Raw genomic sequence first — 22,789 nt, 5'->3', positions numbered from 1 at the left:
AATCACTACATAAATATCCCCTGAATAGGCCACATTTCCGAATGAGCTTTTGGTACAAATCATTAGCACTTCAGGATATTAAGCCTCATGAGCCGTTAAAAATAAGAACATGTCCTAAAGGATCACCAGTGTGAAGATGTTCTAACCCAGTACAGAATTATTTTAGTGGTGCCATGAAATATGTTTTGAGGTAAAATAGAACTTCAAGGGGGATTTCCAGTGAAAAAAAATTAATAAAAGCTGAGCAATGGAGCTCTTAAGGATTGTGATGTTATGGGATACAAAGCTCCTTTGTCCCAGTTGAGGGTCTAACATCATATAATTCATGTTGAGAATTCTCTGTCTTTGCATATAGTCCTCTGCTTGTTATTTTGAAATAATTACATTTTCCTAGAACCAATTTTACCAGCCCTGAGTATAATTCCCCAATTTGTATGAAAGCCATGGAAATTTCCCTAGTTTGAGATGCTGCAAATTCCCCGTGTAAGATACATATTTTCAGTGAATGTACCAAGAGTCTAAGAACTTGAAGAGAATGGATGTTCTTCTACTCTTGTCAGAATTTCTAGTTTGCTGCTGATTGAGAGCAGAATACGGTTAGGTTAACTGCTTGGTTCCCCCCACCCTGGGAGAGGGAATGAGAGAAGTAATCACAGACCCAGAAGGGATTCTGCAAATACTATCGACTCTCCGTCTTTAAAATAACCTCAACTATCAGGTGGTGGACTCTGAGAGCGGGGTGGTGAGGAGTGCTTTAGGCAGCTTTGGGAAGGACTGATGGGCAGCCTTGTTACCTGAATGTGTTTGCAGGCTGTCCACCTGGTCCCTGGGCCACACCATCCCCTGTCCCTCTCTGGACACAGACCACATAGCACCACCTACTGGACCCCTCACACCAGAGGTGCGTTCTTCCTCTTGTGAAAACGCGTCCGTCTGGTTATCATGGGGCATATACAGGCAATGGAACAATAGGAAACCCTCACTATATTGTTAATATTTGTGCCATTTAATGGCATTGGTATATTATGGCCCTAAAAATCATATGAGGAAGAAAGGAAAAATCCCTCAGTGATGTGTCCAAGTTACGTGTAGGACCTGGGGATGGAAACCAGGGTGACAGGAGAGTAGTTCCCTCACCTCGCACAAAATACCATCTCTCAAGGAGAGAAGACGTGAATGGAGTTCAGGGTCACTGTGTAATTTTCGTGTAAGGACACCGTTTCAAAGCTCTCTGATCAACGCCATTGCAAGAATTTGTGACGCGTTAGTAAAATGTGTGTATATACAGACACATGGGTATGCGCACATACAGTAAAATTCACACAAGTATATTATTTATACTTATAATCATATCAGATGCAATAATTTATATTATGTATGTAGAAATATGGCAAATATACAGTTATGTTTTGCAGACTCTATCAACAAACACATTTTCTTAACCATTCATAATACAGTGATACTGTGTGTGTGTGTGCAGCCTTAGCCAGTAAAAATATTTTCTAAAGCAAGAAGCAGAACTGACCTTTGGGGGCTCCTGGGTGGCTCAGTGGGTTAAAGCCTCTGCCTTCGGCTCAGGTCATGATCCCAGGGTCCTGGGATCGAGTCCCACATCGGGCTCTCTGCTCTGCGGGGAGCCTGCTTCCTCCTCTCTCTCTGCCTGCCTCTCTGCCTACTTGTGATCTTTGTCTGTCAAATGAATAAATAAAATCTTTAAAAAAAAAAAAAAAAAGAACTGACGTTTGGTTGTCCCCCCAAAGCTGGAAGAGATGTATATCCAGCTGAACCAGGGAAAGTTGACCTCGATGCTATAACCTTTTTCTTCATTTGCAAGGAATGGCCTTGGTGTTTCTGGCATAACAACGTGGAAAGGAGAGACTGGACATAGTGGATATCCACTCCTACGTAACTCGGGTTATCGGTTTGGTCAAAGATGGGGACATGACGCCATGACCTAGACCAGGGTTATCCAACCCGATGCCAATATTAACCCACGGACCACGTGTCCCAAGAATAGTCTTTCGTCTTATTTGTGGAGGTTTAAATGCCGTTGAAATAAAGGATAGAGATTGTGTTTGTCCTAAGGTCATTCAAGCGGTTGAAGTAAAAATTTGTGTTCAAATACTACGTGCAACATTTGCAAGACAAAATCAGAAAAAATAGACAATTGTTATGTTTCAAAAGAGAAACTTCTATGCCCTACCGGCCTTTTTCTCCCCATCAATGATTAGTTATGAATATGCATATATAGAACGCATATATGCACATGTAATATATACTGTATACTATGTGTCTAATATTGTGTATATCATGCAAGGTATATATATATAATATTGTGTGTGTGTGTGTGTGTGTGTGTGTATATATATATATATATATATATATATATAATGTTGTATATATACCATAGTATATAGTATGGTCTATACTGTATACATAATATACTGTATGTGTATCATTATTTTCTGATGCAATCATAAATATATTTCATTTATTTGAAAAATATATTATTGAAATATATTATTGAAATATATTATTATTTATATACACACATAAAATATGTGTGTACTTCTTAGTCTGTGTTAGGTGCTGACTCTCGAGATATATTAACTCATTTAATCTTCAACAACTCCATGCGGTAGGGACAAGTTTCCCTCCCATTTTACAGATGAAGAAATTGAGATTCTAAGAAATTAACTATTTCCGAGGCCACAAAGTCAATAAACAGAGTTAGGAGTTGGACCTTCGCAGGCCTCTCCTATTTTGTGTTGTGTATATATATATGCAATATAAAGAGCCATAATAGCATTTTATGTATCTAATTATATGTATAAGTATATATAACAAAATAAAATCTTTATATTATATATAAAATATAAATATAACTAAAATTATATAATAATAAAATATGTAATTATATGTAATATATAGCTATAATAGAATTCTATATAATCATATATAAAATAATAATATAAATAAAATTATATATATTAAACCATAATATATAGTCATAAAAATTCTATATAATTATATATAAAATTATATAATAAAATATGTAATTATATATAACATATAGCCATAATAAAATTCTATATAATTATATATAAAATGATATAAATAAAATTATATATAAAATATGTAATTATATATAATATGTAGCCATAGTAAAATTCTATATGATTATATATAAAATAATAATATAAATAAAATTATATATAATAAAATATGTAATTATATATAATATATAGCCATAATAAAATTCTGTATAATTATACATAAAATCATAATAAATAAAATTATATAATAAAATATGTAATTATATATAATACATAGTCCTAATAAAATTCTATATAATTATATACAAAATAATAATATAAATGAAATTATATATAATAAAATATATGTAATTATATAAAAATAATATAGATAAAATTATATATATGTTTAACAGCCAGTGTCATACTAAGATATGTATTTATAGACACTCTTACACATGAATATATATGAAGACTTAATACTGATCAAAAATTTTAAGGGAAATTTCCAAAAACTTTGTGTTCCCCAAAATCTTGGGAAATTGCCCAAATATTACATTTTTCAATGTCATCCCTTCCTTTTATCCTCTGAAGGCTATTAGTAGAATTTAAATGCCCCTGTATGGCATGCGTGCGGGTCCACCTGTGTGGTCATTATGGGAGGGTAATCCTAGCCGGTTCTCCCCACCGCTGACGTCCCTGGTTCTTTTAGCTGCAGACCCATGGTGTCCGAGACACCCGAACCCACTAAGTGCCCCCTTCTTTTTCTTTTAGCTCCTCCCCTATGCCAGGTTCAGTAGGATTTCCTAAATGTTCTCATGTTCTGTTTCCCCTTATGGTGTGTCCTCAGGTGTCCTACGTGCTATTTTCCCCAAAGTGTGATCAACAAGCATGGTCTTCCATTTCTCGAAAATCCGCCCCCCGCCCCAGGACCTGGCGGTGGGCTTGCTCCAAAGATACCAAATGAGTGGAGAAAAATGATAAACACACAAGGCCTGATTGATACGCAGAGTTGCTAAGAAGCCAGCAGGAGAGACTGTGAATGCTCTTTGCAGAGTGTCTAGGGATAAACCTGTTTAGGAACCACATGACCCAGGAGCCTTTGAGAGCTGTAGGAGTTTATAAAAAATGCTTAAACTGGCAATTTTGATTTATCTCTAACTGGACCTGGGGGAGCGAGCAGGTCTAACACCGTCCCTTGTTAGCACATAAATGCCTAGAAATTAAGTGCTTGGTCTGAGGTCACTTGACCTTCATTCTGTCAGAGCCGGAGAAAAGTCGTGATCATCTGATTTTGGATCACGGTCCCCCCGGGCGTTACCCTCTAATTGCAACTCATGCTTTGCAGGTTAATTAACCCGCGTCCTTTGCACAAAGTTACAAGTCTTTCCCTGGGTGGGTTGAGTGTAACTTTTTTTCCTTTGCTGCAAAAGGAAGAGGACTCTTATTTTGCTCACGGATGTAGCTCTTTGTGGTCACACATTGATTAAAATGTATCCTGTACGGTGGCCTTTAGTTACTGCTCTGCAAGAACGTGTGGGATCTTAGTCATCATTCCTCTGCCATCACAAGTTTAAAAAAGACTGGTGAGACCACTCGTTACGACTGGCGTCCATTGCAACCAAGAAACATAGCAAATACGCTCTTTATCTTTGATTTTTCCAAACTTTAGCTCAATCGTAAATAGAGGTGTCCATGTATTTTTTTTTTTCCTTTTTTTCCCCCCTGACCTTGCTCTTTAAAGATTGTACGGCCTCTACCTTGTGCATCAAGGCACAAGCTAGCAGGTGGTTTTCGACAGAAAACGTGCATACTAAAAGGAGACATTCTGCATAGCCCTATTTTGTAGAAAAAGTAGTATTTCATATTATTCCAGCAACTGACCCTTGATGCTGTATTTTCTTTGCAAGAGACTAGAACAAACACATGATTTTCTTTTTTGCATTAAAATCTCAGAGGTGTTTGCCCCGACCGCAAACTGCATGATCCTTTCTCTTTGACATACTTCTTTGCAGAGGGCTGTGCTCCCCCGTCCCTTCCCATAAATAAAGGTACCACCAATGTTCACTCACTTCTAATTTCCTGTCTTAGATCCTGCCCTCGAGCTCATGATGATAGTCCTAAGTGTTTCATTCAACACCCTAAAGGGGAGATAAAGCCTAAAGGGGGGAAAGGAGGGGTTGTCAGAACCTAGGAAACCCAGAAAACAGTGCTTGGGCCGTGAAGAACTGTTGTGTTTATAATACAATTGTCTTTGGTTTTGGAGGTGATTCCAAGGAAAAGAGAGCCATGCAGGAAAAGGGTTCCTGCATGCAGAATAGGAAACTTGCATTAGGAATGCTCCTTTTCCAGGGACTTCTCTCTCTCTCTGCTTCATCCCTCCTTCCCCTCCTTGGGCTATATGGTTTTTTGGTTTTGTTTTGTTTTGCCAAATCACTGTCGTTTTGCATTTGACGTCATATTGCTACCGCAGTGACCGACCTTGACAACTGTCTTTGACCTCACCTCTACGCACAACACGCCCATCCTGGGTTCCCCGTCTGTCTTTGCAGCGAGAGGCTCTCCTCGATCTGAACCAGCACCATGAATGTTACTGTCACCATTATTACTTGGTGAAGGAGGCACTGAGCTTTTTATTTCTGGAGAACCCATAGGCTGTGCCCATGGGGAAAAATTAGGGGTAAGGAATTCGCACTTTAACCAGTCACTGGAGTTAAGGAAGCAGACACAGAGAGAATGGATGATCCATTTCTCTGCTAAGAAAGAAGATAGGAAGAATAACAAAATAGCCCAAAAATCCAAGGGCTGCCCCAAATGACTTGATTTCAAGATAAAGGCTACAGCATTCAGCCATGCAGACCCATAGGAAGAGCTCAACCATCTACAAGGAGAAAAGGTAGCCTAGGCTCAAAGTACACACTGTTCCTCTGTTAAAGGGATCCCTGGGATGTTGGCTTATATGAATTCTATCATGGGCTCACGGAATGAAAGTCAGAATTTCACAGTATTTCACAGAAATACGGCACGATGTCGTTCCAACATTTCTGTCAATGGTAGCGAGCATTCATGCATGTGACGTTACAGGGGAGAATTAAACGTGAGCCCCTTTATGGTTTGCCGGTGCAAACACTGTGCCGAGGATCCGTACATCCTGGGAATCTTGGCTCCAAAGTGCATACAATTTCTACTATGTTATTGTGGCCAGGCATGCAGCGTTCAAAGCTCCTTGGAGGACCGAGGTGAACGTGGGGTCTAATTTTCATGGCTCACAAGTGAAAGTCATCTTTCCTCTGATTCCGTGCGTTAAATACCAACAAGGAGAGCATAATTCTGAAGTTTCAGATCATCTCCTAGATTACGGTCATCTGTTATTTTTTTTTTTTTTCCATAAAAGGAATGTGGCTGTTTTTCTAGCACAGAAATCACCCAATACTCTGATACTTTTTTGCAGAGAGGATGTGAATTGTTGCTTTCCCTGGTCGCTCCCCACCCCCAGCATAATTCATTTAAGATACAAACCTTCCGCTCTGCACATCGTGTAATGTAGATACATTGTATCTAAATTAACAGACGGGCACATCTTAAAATGCTCATCTGTGCCTTATGTCTGTGTTAGCGTGTCAGATACATTTGTATCGATTACAAAGGGATTTGGAAGAAGGAGGTTAAAATTGTCCTTTGTGGAGTTGCACTGTTGCATTTAGGTCTAAAATAAAATTGTGGCCAGTGGGTACCCAAGGCAATCGGAGGTCCTGCTAATTTCTTTTTTCTTTTTTTTTTCTTAATCAGGATGATGCCAGTTCCTGGGATCGGGCCGCCATCATGTAGTTAGTGACATGATACACCTGTGTCACACACTACATACATCTGGGTTCCCCCGCATGTTCAAGGGGACAGCTCAGGGGCATTGTGATTATAATTCCTATGTGCTGAGGCCTCACCTGGCCATGAACGGGCTTCTCCGTGCTTTCTCAGCACTCAAATGTGGCTTCTTGCAGAAATGGGCTTTATCATGCACACGGTAAACATCCCAGAGCAGGTCGCGTTTCCTTCTTAGGTTAGACATGACGTACACCGTTTCCTCGTGGACCTCCGTCTCCTTTATGTTCTCTTACCTTACTGGGCCACGTTTCCCGTTGTACATTCATCGGTTCAGGGGAGATGCAGCCACAGCGGGCGTCTAAAAACGTTATTTCAGCGAAATGAGATCCCAGTGATTAATAAACCTAAAATTGTAAGGAAGACAATAGGGGAAACTGATAAATTAGGTTTTCCCTGCAAAAAAAAATAAATAAATAAATAAATAAAAATAAGGCAATTCCCCACAAAACTGTACAGGCATCAGGATGGGTGTCTGTATGTATGTGTCGGGGGGTGTTATATGAGACGGTGTTTTACATGAAAAGAATTCTAAAATTTAAAGCTATCTGTTTTGTCAAGGCAGGGAGAGGCGATGGGTTTTTCTTTTATAGCTTCCCAAATTCCTACAATTTCTCTAATAAACAAGTCCATGAGAGCACAGAGGAATACTCAGAACAGATCTTACCACTGAAGCTTTAGAACGCTTCCAATATTTGCAACGAGGCACCATCTGATTTCCCAGGCTCTTAGGGGATATCTTCGGGGCTGTGTATTGGGGTGCCAGAAATGGGTCTCCTGTTTCCTTCCCACACCCACTGAGGCACTCAGTTCCAAACTCCAGCATTCAGGACCCGAGAAGGAAGAGCTTGCAAGAGTTTTCTCTTCCAAGCTTCTGCCTTTTATCAGAGCCATTTTCTCCCAAACCTGGAAGCTCCAAGTCACTCCTATTAGGAAGGACGGACCTCCCACAACAGGTGTGAAGACTTTGCTTTAATGCGTTCCCTGTGTTTCCCCCCACCCCCACCCCCGCCAACTGCTTCCGCACTTTGGCCCAATAGGGACGAGCAGGCAGCCTTCCCCGTTTTCCCTAAAGCCCTTGCCTTGAGGAAACACAATTATTTTAGGTTTTTGAAGTACACGGATAGTCGTTTTATGGAAAGTTGGCATCCTAAGAGACCTTTCCCAATATATATATCCTTTTCTCAAAATAGAATCATGAGACTCTGCAGGGAAAGTGTTGGTTTTGCTTTCCTTGCAGAGTCTAGTTTACAATTTTTTCTTTCTTTTTTTTTTTTTTTTTTTTTTTCCCTCCTAAGCAGGTGACCCAGAAGAGCGTCAGTGATGAGATCGTTGTCAGGACGTGCTGAGAAGGGAAGAGCCCTGCAGTCTGTGTTGAGAGCTTGTCTCATGGTTCATGGCTCGGTCATGGTGGGCGCTGCTAAAAATGACCCAATATGCAGTTTTATTACACTCTCTTTGCCAATGACCGGGCTCGACCTGCTCTGCTCCTCTCCCTTCCTGCCTAAAAGTTATCAGTCTGAAATCGCCCTGAGAGTTACCGATCCAGGACAAATTCTTGTTGCCTCCAACCGTCCTCAAGATCACCTGCTTTTCTACACCATGTGGGACCCTCACCCTTCCTGCCTTTGGTGCAAGTGACCAGACTCAGTCTGGACCTCGAAAGTGCCGCTGGTCATCTCTGACCACTGCGCTCCCCTCCCTGTCCCCACCACCCCGGAGACGATGGTCCTCATTGCTCCTGGCTTCCCACTGAACAGGTCTCGCTGCCCCCCTGCCCCAGGAAGCCCCTGAACTGGACCATCTGGCTAGATCTGGAGGGAGCGCCCTGATAGTTGGGTGATCCTTGGGAAGCAGCAAGAGCTCCATCACACTGAGAGGTTGCTGGAAATGGGGAAACTCCAGCGCATGCATGGTCTCCTGCTGAAATAGCAGCTTAGCCTGATATCCAGAACATTCCCTGAAGGGCGGTGGTGGGGAATGTTATTAAATACGACATATAGGTTCACACCCCTTCTGCTTCCGCTGCCTCCTGCTTCAGTTCAGAGCAGCGTGCAAACTGCCCATCTTGTGACTTGGGGCAATTTGTGAGCTCGATGCTGTTCCGCACCCTTTCCCGGACACACCGTCTCCTCTCCAGCTATGACCACAAAGCTATGGTTCCCCAAATGTCCCGTCTTCTCAGTCCCAAGGTGTACGGCTGACCTCCCTGAGTCCTCGACATCCCTGTTGAGTCCCATGGACCCGCACTTAAACTTGGAGACACGGGGTCCCCGTACTTCCGTCTTCCATGCCGGGTTGCAGGATGGAAAGAGAGTTTCCAACCTGGGAGGATGGTCATGCTGGGTAAAGGTTTGTTGGCTGAATAAATGACCGAGGGAGTCAGTTGAATGAGGGAATGCACACATTTTTAGCACTTTCCGAGTTAGAACGGTCTAGAATGCATCCAACGGTGGAAAAACAGCGACTTCCTCTACCTAAGACTCGCTAAAGATTCATTCCTATTTTAACTTTTTAATTTTTTTTCAATTTTGAATCCATGCAAATGGCATTTCCATTCTGTATATTATATATACATATATACGTGACAATATATATTCACATGTATAATACATGTAGTGTATACATATGTGCCACATAAAAAATATGTATATAAATATACAAACGTGTATATACATAAAATACGTATTTTATATATTCTATAGAAATATATATATTATATATTTACATATATAAAATTTCTATACAATATGTAAAATATGTATTTTGTTTATTTCTATAAAATATATAAATAATATATTTATATACTCACATACAATATATCTAATCTATAGATAATTTATATATGACTTATATATGTTTATATATTATAGAATATATAATATATAAAAGGTAAAATTATATAAACTATAATTTATATAATGTATTTCTATAAAGTATAATTTATATTATTTACATATTTATTTCATTTATATATTATGTATTATAATATATATTATATAATTACATATAAACTATATACATTACAGATTATGTTATATGATATATTTTATGTATATATTAAATAAACTTATAATATATATTAAATATAAAATTTGTTTGATATAGTTTAAATCTAATAAGTCATATATCTTACTTTTTATAATTATAAATAATATAATCAGTTTTCATGTTATATGAAATATACTTATATATTATACACATATTTTATAAAGAATATGATTCTATATTATATTATTATATGCATTATAATAATATATAATAGGAAATATATCAATTCCATTAATAATGATATATTATTTAAATGGTATTAATATCAGTTTTCATATTGAATATACTTATTTATTATACACATATTTTATTAGAGTATGCTTCTATATTATTATATACACTATAATAGATAATAGGAACTATATCATTAATTCCATTAATTTCATTAATGAATATATTATTAAAATGATATTAATATATATGACATGTAATGTCCATATCCTGTTTGCCTCACACAACAAATGGCCTGAATCCATATATAAAAGTATTCCGAGTTCAAACAGTCACAGATTTGCTGGGGTTCTTTATGTCATAAATTATCAATTATGTGATAATTGGCTAATTCGTGATGCCACGCCTGCCTGTGGGGTAGGGATTCCTGCTGTCTTATTGGTGGAGATTGGGCTTGGAAGCCCACCATGTCCCTTTGAACCCAAGTTCAGCTGCTGAGCGGCTGAACGTTTCTGACTCTCAACTCCCTCCGCTTTCAGAAAGGGGTAACACAGGTGCCTGTCCCTGGGGGCTCTCGGGATGGGTAAAGGGGATAGGAGATGGCCAGATGCGTGGGGAGCACTTGGCAAATTTGCTCTCCCTGGCATGGTGGAGATTTTCTGCCTCTGGAGATTTACTCTGAATTTCTGTCCCTGCAAGATTTACTCAACGGGGGCTGTTGGAAAGCTTGTAGGGCCTGATGAGGTCTCCTGGAATGCCAAACCCAGTGCCAGGGGAATGAACGGGCAGTGGGAGACGTCATGGATCCCAGTGTTGCCATGCAGAAATGTTTGGGAAACATCAGCATCCTCGTGCAGGATTTCCTTGGCCCTCCAGAGTCAGGCAGGACGTCCCCCATGATGACACAAACATCGTGCATGGGAGACACAGCATGAAGCCCATCCACTACCGGTGGCATGGGTCCACCTCTGTCTGGTGAACCACTGAGCTCTGAAGATGGAAAGGGCAGTCGGAGGGGGGAAAAGAAAAAGTCAATAAAACAGACCACCTACAACAAAAGAACGGACGCACAATTATTTGCACAAAGCATTAGAAAATACTGTGATATTTTATTATTAAAAATGCTGCTGAAAAGTTTATACATATGTGTCCAGCCATATATATCTTCTATCATTACTTAAGGCAAAATCAAAAACAAAATTGCAAAATAATAACCCAAGAAACCATTAAACCCTGCGTGCCTGTGAAAGTCAAGAATAAAAGCCTAGGAAAGGTTCTTTTTTTTGTGTGGGTTTTTTTTTTTTACTTTTTTTTTTCTCATTTTTTTCCTCTTTTTTCACTTTTTTATAGATAGCAAGTATATTTTATTCTCATAGAACTCTATGAAGATTCTATAACTTCTTTCCATGTAGAAATAAGATATCCCTTAAGATGTATTAAATTTCTTTTGATCATATCCTCTGTAAAAGCTAAAGTTATTCACTTAACAAGAACTCTTTTTTTTTTTTTCCTTATCCAAATGTCACAAGCCTGACACATTAGTGTGCATATTGCTAGCAGAAGACAGTTGGAAATACTAAACAAATATTGGAATTCACATTACAAACATACCGGACCCACACGGATGCGAAGCATCACTTCCCACGTCGGTTCACGGAGAGCCTACCTGCCGTACCCAGCTGGGGGAGGGAGGGGGGATACGGATCTTGCAGAAAATGACCTGACGATAGCTTCAGAAAGTGAGGAACCTGGGGACAGAACTCGTATCCGGGAGACCCCTCGCTGCAGGAAAGGAGTGTGGTTTCACCGTGTGCAAAGTCGGGATTCAGAGAGTTCACGTACGCGTATGTACAGAGAACCACCCCTCTTTGGATTTAAACCCAGAGAAATGGCAGGTTGGGTGGTGTCCCTCGTAGGCATGTCTAAGGACTGCCTTTTTCTAGAGGGCGTCTTTGAACGCTTCGGTGGAGGTCACTACCGTGTTCGTGGAGGGGGGGTCCGTTTGCAAAGGTTGTGCCGGGTCAGGGGACAAAAGGACCTTGGGCTGTATTTGTGGAGCAACCCCAACTCAGCAAGGACTTTGAAGCCTGGGTGTCCAACACAGCCCCCTTCGAGACAGTATTTTCAAATATCTTTGGCTACTAATTCCCAATGTTGCGATAATTCTTGAAAGGCAGATGAGAGTCGCCACGGCTATCTGTCCCTTCCGCTTTGGGACACTCAAAGCATGCCTTCAGGGGAATTGAAAGGACAGTGGGAACATGGGAAGGTGTCGGAGGGCCGATCTCCGGTCCCCAGCTTGCCCATCAAAAATGGGTGAGGAACCTGCACTTCTTACCTGGACGGGGAAAGCTATCCTAAGTCCCCCTGGGAAACTCATGCAGAGGACTTCCAATGTTCTACCCTTTCCTGTGGGTTTGTCTCCTCTCCTGCCATATTCACGGATCTGTGAGTGACACACAAGCCCACGAAAGGCAGGTCTTTCGGACAAGCGTATGTTTTATCCGATAAATGATAGAAAGAATTTTAAAAAAAAATCTTGCTCACTGATAAATAAGGGACTTACTGCTTAAACAAAAGCCTTCTGCAGCTGCGGGGGAACACTGAGCCGTATTTACCCGGCAGGGCACGGCCCCACCAAAGGCAAGCTTTCTTTCCCTTTTGGCAACTTTCCTTTTCGCGACTCTCCCTCAACATATTCAAAGGACCCCAACGACAGACCAAGATCTGTGTTTTGTTTCTCCTGCCGGCGCTCTGGGCGTGCGTGTTTTCTCATTCAGCAGGTTTTAATACACTCCACGCGGGGGATCCGTCCCGGCGTTGCAACTTTAGCAAGGCTCACACACACACACCCGAAAATAAAAGTGGCGTCCAACCAGCAGTCTCCTAAGAACGCTGTTGCATGCATCTGTGCAACCCCGCAGAGGGGAAAAAAGCCCCACCGCGCAGACAGTCTGGGTCCGATGCACGTCCCCACGTCCTCCTGCAAAGGAAACGCGTTAGAAAGCCCCGCGTCTTGGCTCACCGCAAGGAACTAAGAAGAAAATCGTCCTGCGTCCGGGAGGAAACAGAGGTGAATGACTAATGTGTATATTTATATATATATACATACAGACCACAATGAAAAGCACAATGTCGGTAAAAGCTCTTTCAAACAGAAAACACCAATAAAAGCTTTTTTTTGTTGGTTGGTTTGTTGTTGCTGTTTTTTTGTTTTTGTTTTTGTTTTTGTTTTTGTTTTACCCTCTGTGTGCGTTTTTGTTTAAACTCACAGCTATATACAATTTTTTTCCTTTTTTTTTTTTTTTTTTTACAAAGTTTCTTAAATATAGTTCAGGCTGGCAAAACAGGTTTGCACAGAACTATAGGTATGTTACTACAGAGTCTGCTCTTTCAATAGGAAAATTCTGCTTCTCCTTCTCTCTGGATCACAGCTCCATAGGCAGGGTAAAAGCCCACCGTCTTTCAATCCTTCCGTAGAGCCATCCATCATATGGCACATAAAGAACTTTGTGTTCTGTTTTGTTTTTCCATTGTAATTAAAAAAATTTTTATTTTTCTTTTTTAAGTGTCCCTGGCTGAGTTCCCAAAGGGTCAGCTTCTCTCGTTGCATTGGAAACACCCAGGTCCTTGAGAGGGCGATGTCCTCATCACGCTGAACGTTGGCTGGAGAGATGGGGATGTTGACGCAGTCCTGGAACGGCGATGAAATCGTTTTCACATTTCTCAGGGTCAGAAGTTGATGTCGTAATACTGGGAAATGCTAGTGGGATGGGTCCGCGGGGGACACGCACGATGGCGGCCCCGCGGCATTTCTGTTGTTGTGGTGATGGTGGTTGTTTCTGTCCTAAGTCAGTGGGATGACAGACATTCCTCGCAGGGAGATGTTGCTTCTCTCTTTCTCCCTCTCTCCGGTGGGGAGGAGCCGAGGGCGGGGAAGGGAACCGCAAAGCTATACCCGAGTGGTCGAGTGTCCGTGGGGGAGATTTGTACTGTTTTGTCCTCCGCTGAAGGTGTTGAACGTGTGCAATGGCTGCATGCCCGTCAGTGTGTTGGGAATCATGGTGATGGTGTTTGGTGTCATGAGTGGGATGTCGTCCGGAGACCGGCGCAGGGTCAGGGTGTAGTCCGGGGGACAGGTGAGCCTCAGCGTGTCGTGAGCCTGAAGGGACTCACACTCATGGTCGTGCTCCAACTGCTTCATCTGCAGCGACATGATCTCCTCATTCTGGATGTGAGCGATGTCGTTGGTTGTGTTTCTCTGGGGACTGGGGCGCCTGTGCGTCTCGTGGCGCCTCTTGTCCTTCTTGTAGTACAGAGCCGCAAAGGCCAGGATGTTGAGGAAGAGCAGGGAGGCCCCCACGGCGATGGTGACACTGAGTTCGGTGGAGTAATCCCGTTTGGTTTCGATGAGGACGGTGGTGTCCTCGGGCCCTGTCTTGTGAGGGTCCTTGGAGTGTTTGGGGTTGTTGGCGGGAGTGATGGCTGGGCGTTTGGTGGTGGGCCAGATCTTGGCGGGAGACCGCCGGGTGCCATAGGGGAACGAAGTCATGTCGGGAGGAGGGACCTTGGTGGTCGTGGACACATACTGGAAGATCTCATTGAGGTTGTGCAGGTGGGGAACTAGTTCAAGCCAGAAAGCCACCTTAGTAGCCCGGTAGTGATCCCTCACTCTGGGCTTTAGGCCAATATGAAGATAGAGCTGGTCTTTGGGGTTATACTTGGACCACGCCACTTCCTCGAAGCGATTGGGTTTTGTGTGAATGAACTTGGTATCCTGAGGAACAGGCTGGTTCGGGTCACTGGGGACAGAAGAGAGAAGACAAGAGAAAGGTCACACTCTTCTACACAGGACAAGTCAACCTCCTCATCAAATACCACAGCGAATGACAACCAGGAAACCACACCTGTTTACCGATGAGCGCCAGGGACCCGAGAAGCCACAGACTCATTCGACTGTAATCCACGCACACTCACCATTTTATGTTCTCATTAACATCCTCTCCCTTCCCTTGATGTTAAACATCATTCCTGATGGCGGACGTACGGCATTTCCCTAACATCTGTACTATTTTTTGAGAAGATTAAATGCTCTTCAACCAGGAAAAGGTGAAAAAAAAAATGGGTGTAGGAAGTTTTATAGGATTTTAAGTGTAGGTACTTTTGGGCCATAAATCTGAACCAATTTTTTCCCCCCACACAGGGACATTTGGCAATGTCTGGAGACATGTTTGGTCATCATGGGTGGAGAGAAGTGTCATGAATGCGTGGAGGGTTTGGGGGCACTGTTCAACATTCTTCCGTGCCCAAGAGCCCCCCCTCACAAGGAAGTCTCTTGTCACAAATGTCAATAGTATTGAGGTTCAGAAATCCTGACTTGGAGGCCATTGTTCAAAAAGTAGGCATCCCCTTTCTTGCTCAAGAGTGGCATCTGCAGTAGATGAATAGACATTGGAGGCTGAATAAGTAAAATGTATGTTAAAAGTCAAATAAAAACAGGCTTTATGATTGCAAAATGTGAGTCAGTAGTAGTAATAGACGTCATGTGTTTGCTCTCTGTCTGAAAGAGGGATACTCATATACTTGAGAACCTGTTGAAGACTGAGCCATGTCGAGATCAAACCATATTCCATTAGTTCTAAGCATCTTGATAAGATCACACTTTTAGATACGGCGAGGTTAACGTGTGTAAGAGAAGTAACACTCGGTGCCAGAAACTGAGGGGTTCTGCAGACGGTAAGTGCACCAGGCCAACTTTAGAACCTGAGATTTTTTTTTCCTATTGTTCACATAAGTGAGCCCAGGCAGAGAGAGAATCATCAAAATTAAAGAATAATGCACAGCACGTGGTACTTGAAGCATCTTTGCCACCAATTTTCTTAATATAACAACCAACCTCCCCAACATATCGTATTCTCCTTTCTTCCATTTATTTTCAGGGTTGGTCCAGCGAAGTATAAAAACGTACTTCATCTTAATGTTTACTTGTTTTGAGAACGTTGAGGTTATACACAGCACAATGTCACGTGGTGGACAGCCCTGGGCGTTCCGACATCACGGAGGGGCCAGGACAAGCTGGGACTGGCATGCCCATGTTGCTTGCCCTGTTTCTTGGCACCATTTATAAACCCACATCCAGCCACTGCCTCTCAGCTCACATTGCAGAAGACTGCGGGACCCAAAGGTCCTCCCTGAAGACCCCAAGTCCACACACATGACCCTGCCTTGTGCGGGATGCAAACAATAGAGAGACCAACGGGGGCAGCGTCTGCTAAGGGAGGGACCTTTGCCCTCAGTATGAAGTTGTCAAAAGCATTTCCATGCATTAAGCTCTGCAGCTGTCCCCCTTTACAGGTGTGAAATCGTGAGCAAACTCGTAAGCCTCCCTGGGGCTCGTTGTCTTCATCTATAGAATGGGTGAGAATACTGTGATTGGAAGTAAGTGATGGAGGTTAAGGAATCACTACAAAGTGTGGGGCAAATAGGGACAGCTTAATAAATATTGTCCCCTTCTGCTGATATGTAAAGTGGAATATCTAAAAATTGCTTAGGGACAGAGGACTATAAAGTATTATACTGTAATACCCACAGCACACACCGTATACTATATCCTGTATATAGTGCTTGCCAGATGAAAGTGTACTTTATACCACAGTATATACGGTATACTATACACTGTGCATGGTATTTACTGTGTACCAGAGTATATACGGTATACTATACACTGTGCATATTTACTGGATACCATAGTATATACCGTATACTATACACTTCAGATATTTACTGTATACTATAGTATTTACGGTATACTAAACACTGTGCATATTTACTGTGTACACAGTATATACGGTACACTATACACTGTGGATACTGTATACCAGTATATATGGTATACTATAAAATGTTCATGGCATTTACTGTATATTACAGTAAATATGGTATACTATACACTGTGCATATTTACTATATACTGCAATATATACGGTATACTATAAATATGTGCATATTACTGTATACCACAGTATATATGGTATACTATACACTGTGCATATTTACTGTATACCACAGTATATCCAGCATACTATATACAGTGCACATGATATATGATATTATATATGGTATACTATCTTTGTATATTGCATATATTACAAATCGTAGCATATACAGTGTGTTAGGGACATGGTATACTGTGCATAGTATTTACTGCCTGCCACGGTACATATGGGATACTACACACTGCACATATTTACTGTTTACCACAGTATATATGGCATACTATATTTGTATATTGCATATATTATAAATCATAGCATATACATAGTATATTAGATACACAGTATACTGTGCATAGTACTTAATGTATACCAAGGTATATATAGTATACTGATTTGCATTATATTGTAAATCATAGCCTATACAACCTATTATATACTGTCTATTGTATACATTGTGTCAAACTATAGTGTATACCACAAGATATATGGAATACTATACACAGCACATGTTACTGACTGTATACACAGTATATATAGTATACTGTATTTGTATATTGCATATATTATGAATCATAGCATATACAGTATGTTAGGTACATGATATACTGTACATGGTATTCACTTCATGCCACAGTATATACGGTATACTATGCACTGCATATATTTACTGTATACCAAAGTATATACAGTATACTGATTTGTATTGTATTATAAATCATAGCATACGCAATCTACTATATATTGTCTATAGTATACATTGTATCAAACTACACTGTATACCACAATATATATTTTATACTATACACAGCACATGATACTGACTGTACACCAGTTTATACAGTATACTGTGTTTGTATATTGCATATATTACGAATCATAGCATTGGCAGTATATCATATACTATCTATAGAATACATTGTGTAAAAGCATACTATACACCACAGTATATGAGGTTCACTGTATACTCTACATAGTACTTACTGTGTACCATAGTATATATGGTATATTGTATTTGTATATTGTGTATTTATAAATCATAGCATATATAATATAGATATACTGTCTATAGTATACATTGATAAAAGTGTACTGTACACCAGAGTATATGTGGTATACTATACATAATATTTATTGAATGGTATACTGTATTTTTATATTGCATATGCTATAAACAATAGCATATGCAGTATATTATATACTGTCTATAGTATACATTGTATAAAAGTATACTGTATGCCACAGTATCTTATATACTGTGAATAGTATACACTGTGTACTATAGTTTATATGGCATACTATATACTGTACATAGTCTTGATTGTATATCGCAGCATATATACTATCTATAGTATACATTGTATACAATTATACTTACACCATAGTATACCATGTACTATAGATAGCATGTATTGTATACCACAGTATATACCACAGTATATACTGTATGTTATACAGCACATATAGTATATATTCTGTCCCACAGTATGTCTGGTATACCATATATTACATACAGTATATACTGTATAAAAGTATATGGTAGTTGTATAGTACAATATATACTGTATGAATGTATTTTATATACCATAGTATATACTGCATAAAATGTACTATATATGTAGATATCTATATATGATATATAGGTATAATTATAAATGTGGAATACAGGAAAAGAAATTTTACCTTTTAACTGAAGACACACTCACTGCAGTGCTTTTATTTTACTAATGGGATTAAGAAAATAAAACAAAATTATAAGTCCCCATGTCATGAGTTGTCTTATGTATGTGTTCATTTATAAGCATTAATAGATTTAAAAATAAATTTTTTATCTCTTTAAAACTCTTACAGTGTTTCATAAAAATGTTTGCTTCCATAGAGCACCTCATGTTTCCTTTTTTTGAGTCTTCTGGAATAAATTTTTGAAAAAAATTACTGTTTAATTGGAATCTGCCATGGAAACATTTGTTATTGATTTTTATTGTTCTAAAAGCAAAGAAAGGTGGTGAGGATTCCTACTATTTTCCCATCGATCTGATTTCACTGAATTGGGTCTATTAGCTGTGTGGACCTTTTATTAAGCAGGGGGCATCTAGGAAAGAGAGCGTTCTGTTCATGTTGGATATTGGACTATTTTTGATGAAATTCGGTGTGCATTTGAAAGGTAAAGAAACACATTTATTTTGTTCTCAAAGAATAGAGCAGAGGATTTTGAAAATCCAGATAAGTAATCTTTAGCCTGATACAATCTATCTATTAAAGTTCTTGGGAGATGCACAGTCAGACCCCTTAACCCAACATAAACTCACAGAGCTCAGGAAAGTCCATCATTTTCCTTGTCAAATTCTCCGAACACAGCAAGACCTCTAAGTGGGATATGAATGTCTTGCCTTTTAGACCTGACTTCCACCAGCGGCATGTTTTAATTTCCATAAGTAAAATTAAAGATCATAATGATTAAGAACAGAATGAAACAGATGTATCTTCTCTCCCTAGTAAAATCCCCAATGCATATACCTGTATCTCCATTTCCCAGCACCTGAAACACATTTTAAACTGTCATCATTGGGGACATCCTTCTGGTAGGGAATAGTCAAGTGCATTTCTAAGCTCTTGTGATCCATTTTATTTGCTAGAGATAGGCAATATGATTTCTTTAAAAATAGCGGTAAGCTCTCTGAGAGGCTCTTCTTGATGGTGGAAGGTCTCCCTTCCACCTAACATAATGTGGTAGCTGACTCTCTGTTACTAGACCCCTCAGAAGAAGACCACCCATTACACACCAAGAAAATGGGTCCGATGATACATGTCCTCCTACACACCAAGTGGAGATGTTCCTTCATTCAGCTTAAATTGTGTTTTGGCAGGAAAGGTCATTTCAAGACCAGATGTAGGCTGCAGCTCTCCCTAAGCCATCCACCCTAAGTGCCTCTCGCTTTAGGTTGAATACAAATTCATCCCAGGATAACCAACAAAATTGAAAGTCATGGTCTGTGAAGCAGACCGACACCGATGTCCTGAGAACAAATCCAAGAATTGAAATCTGTGTTAGTTGCCTTGGTCATGCCAGAACCATCTTTCCATTCTCTCAACTCTGATACCATTTCAGTAAGACCTTTGATGGACAAGGCTTCATCTGGTTGCCCCAAGCACTATTTGTTGCAATGTGTTCTATAGAGATCAAGTCTCCCTTGGTGTCCCCTTTATTGGCACGTCCCACACAGGACGCAAACCAAATCAGTGTTTGGTCCATGAGTACCTGGATTCTATGGACCGGTTGGGTCTCGTGTTCCCAAAGAGACTGTAGATGACACAGAGGGCACTTCTTCCTCATACTCTGTAAACCTTGGAATTCATTTTAGTTTTTTACTTCTCTTTGATCAGAACTTTCCACATCAGCTATATTTGTAGACTATTACCTGTCTTGACCTAGGCTGTTATTTTTCCAGCCCTGTTTTGGGTGAGTCTTCTAACCCAGATCACAGAAACAGCCTCTTAGCTCTAAGGAACTCTCCTCTCTCCTTCCTCTATCCCTCCTATGCTCATACTCCCAACACAACTCTTCTGTGCTTAACGACAAACAGACCATGGAATGTAGACATTAAAACCCAGACAGAAAGTCACAGCCATGAGTTTTGGGTTGTACAACAAGTGACACCAGCATACACTTGCCTGGTCTGACGTGTGAGCACTAAGGAACATGCGTGGTGTCTGGAAGGTGCAGAAGATTGGAAGAAACACCAAATAAAAATGGGGATGTGTGTCCTGACGCCATGTCCTCATCTCCCCCATAGCAACGTGTTGTGATGGACAGATGGCGAGATACTCCCACACAGGACATTCTGTGGCAACCTGCCTACGTGTCTCTATCTTTGGATGGCCATCTTATCAACGTATCGGACAGATTGGCTTAGAAGTCCCACCTGCCCCATGCTGTCTTGACTGATTCCATCTGCAATGAATGACCCTAGTTCCCAATAAGGTGCTAGGCACAGAGACTTGAAATTTGGGGACCAGCGTCCAGTAGAATCTTGAGCATGGAGGTCATTAAAAATAGCACGCAATCATGGAATGTTGTGGTGTTTTTTAATCCTGGCTCCGTCTTTGATAGGTCTTGGTGAAAAGGTCCATTGGGTGGTAGGAGCTCTTTCCCATCTCATGACATTAATTAATTTCCTTTTATCTTTTTCTCTTTCTTTTTTAAACAGCGCAAGAGCATTGGCCTCAGAGCCTTTGGCAAGGCGAGAGTTTCTAATGAGAATTTAATGGCTTTGTTTGGATTTTACCAGTTTTTTAATGGTTCAGTTACACGGGTGATGAATGATCCTTGCTTCCCGTTTAAGAAAATCACAAGAAGTTCATCTCCAAACACGTAAGGAAAAAAAGTATGTGGTTTTAACCAAGGTAGGCAATGGCAGTGTGTTTAGGTATGTCGTAAAGAGTGCTATGTGTGGACGCCAGTGTCCGTGAATGGGCTGGCCACCATTTGGGAAGTGGCCCTGTGAGGCTTTCTGCTTCAAGAATGTGACACTTTGCTAAGAAAGGCATCCCATACCTGAGTTCAATGACACAACCGGGCATCATACTGCCTTTCACAGGGCTGATGTTTGATGTGTTCCCCCTTGACATCAACACAGGCTGAAATGCTCACCCCCAGTCCCTTAGAATGTGGCCTTATTTGGAAATAGGGCCAATGCAGATGGCATCAGTCAAGATGGGATGGAGAAAGTGGGACTTCTAAGAGCCAATCTGACTGATGCCCTGTTAAAAAGAGGGGCATGTAAAGACAGAGAGACACAGGGGGCCTGGCCTGGGAGGCAGATGCAGGAATTGGAAGGGTGTCACTGGACAGCAACGCCAAAGACACCTGCCAAGCAGCAGCAGCTAGGAAGTAGTGTGAAACCTTCCTGTAGAGGTTTTAGAGGAAGCCTGGCTCTGCCAACACCTGCATTTCAGACTTCCAGCACCCAAACTCTGAGGCAAGATATTTCTGTGGTTTTAATCGACACCGTCTGTAGTACCCTGTTTTAGGAGCCACAGGAATGGTACAATAATGCAAAACAAGGATGGTATAAAAATGCTTGTGGACGTGACCTCAATCATGTCCTTGTCAAAGAGAGAATTTTCAGGTGACAGACCAGCAAGTTTCCCAAAGGTCCATGCATCCTCTGGTCCCCCCGCACCCAAACGAGCCTTTCTTAGACCAAACTTGTCACATCTGACAGTTCCAAGTGTGTATCCATGCCACACACTTGCCACTCTATAAGCACACCGTACTTTTGCTAAGACCACAAAATATTCTGGAACCGCTTGCCGCCCAGGAATATGGGGGTCTCCGTAAAGAATGACACCCACTGGAACCCTAAGTAAGCATGGACGCCTATGGTGTCCCCACAGCTTGTGTCTCCAGCTGCGTAGGGCTCGGGCACTGTGGGGCTGCCACTGGCTGGGAGCCCCAGCGCGACACCAGGCACGCCACAGGGACCGCCTCCAACCCTCGGAGCTGTGGGCATCTCCGAGGTGAATTCCGTGCACGAGGCTCAAAGTTAATGAGGGAAGCAGAGACGGCAGGAGAGGAGAATGACAGCCCATTAGTTTCCACAATCGTGTTATTAGACAAGAGAAAAATGAAAAGATGATGTGAGGTTTGCTGCTATTTGA

The 22,789-nt window shown here is 41.0% G+C and overlaps 1 protein-coding gene across 2 annotated transcripts in view; it reads right to left on the bottom strand.

Annotated features, from left to right (window-relative positions):
* Positions 1 to 14,027: 14,027 nt before the first annotated feature.
* Positions 14,028 to 22,789, bottom strand: part of NLGN4X (neuroligin 4 X-linked) — a 221,559-nt gene continuing 212,797 nt past the window's right edge. For both annotated transcript variants that reach the window (XM_032880232.1, XM_032880233.1), the window contains exon 5: positions 14,028 to 14,938. In XM_032880232.1, coding sequence (XP_032736123.1) covers positions 14,089 to 14,938 — 850 coding nt within the window. In that variant the 3' untranslated portion in view covers positions 14,028 to 14,088. The remainder of the gene's footprint in view (positions 14,939 to 22,789) is intronic.

Source organism: Lontra canadensis, unplaced genomic scaffold (assembly GCF_010015895.1).
Source record: "Lontra canadensis isolate GAN:19392208 unplaced genomic scaffold, GSC_riverotter_1.0 scaffold68, whole genome shotgun sequence".
NCBI classification, from domain to species: domain Eukaryota; kingdom Metazoa; phylum Chordata; class Mammalia; order Carnivora; family Mustelidae; genus Lontra; species Lontra canadensis.
The sequence above is the reverse complement of the archived record's forward strand: the minus strand, read 5'-3'. Positions and strand labels throughout refer to the sequence as shown.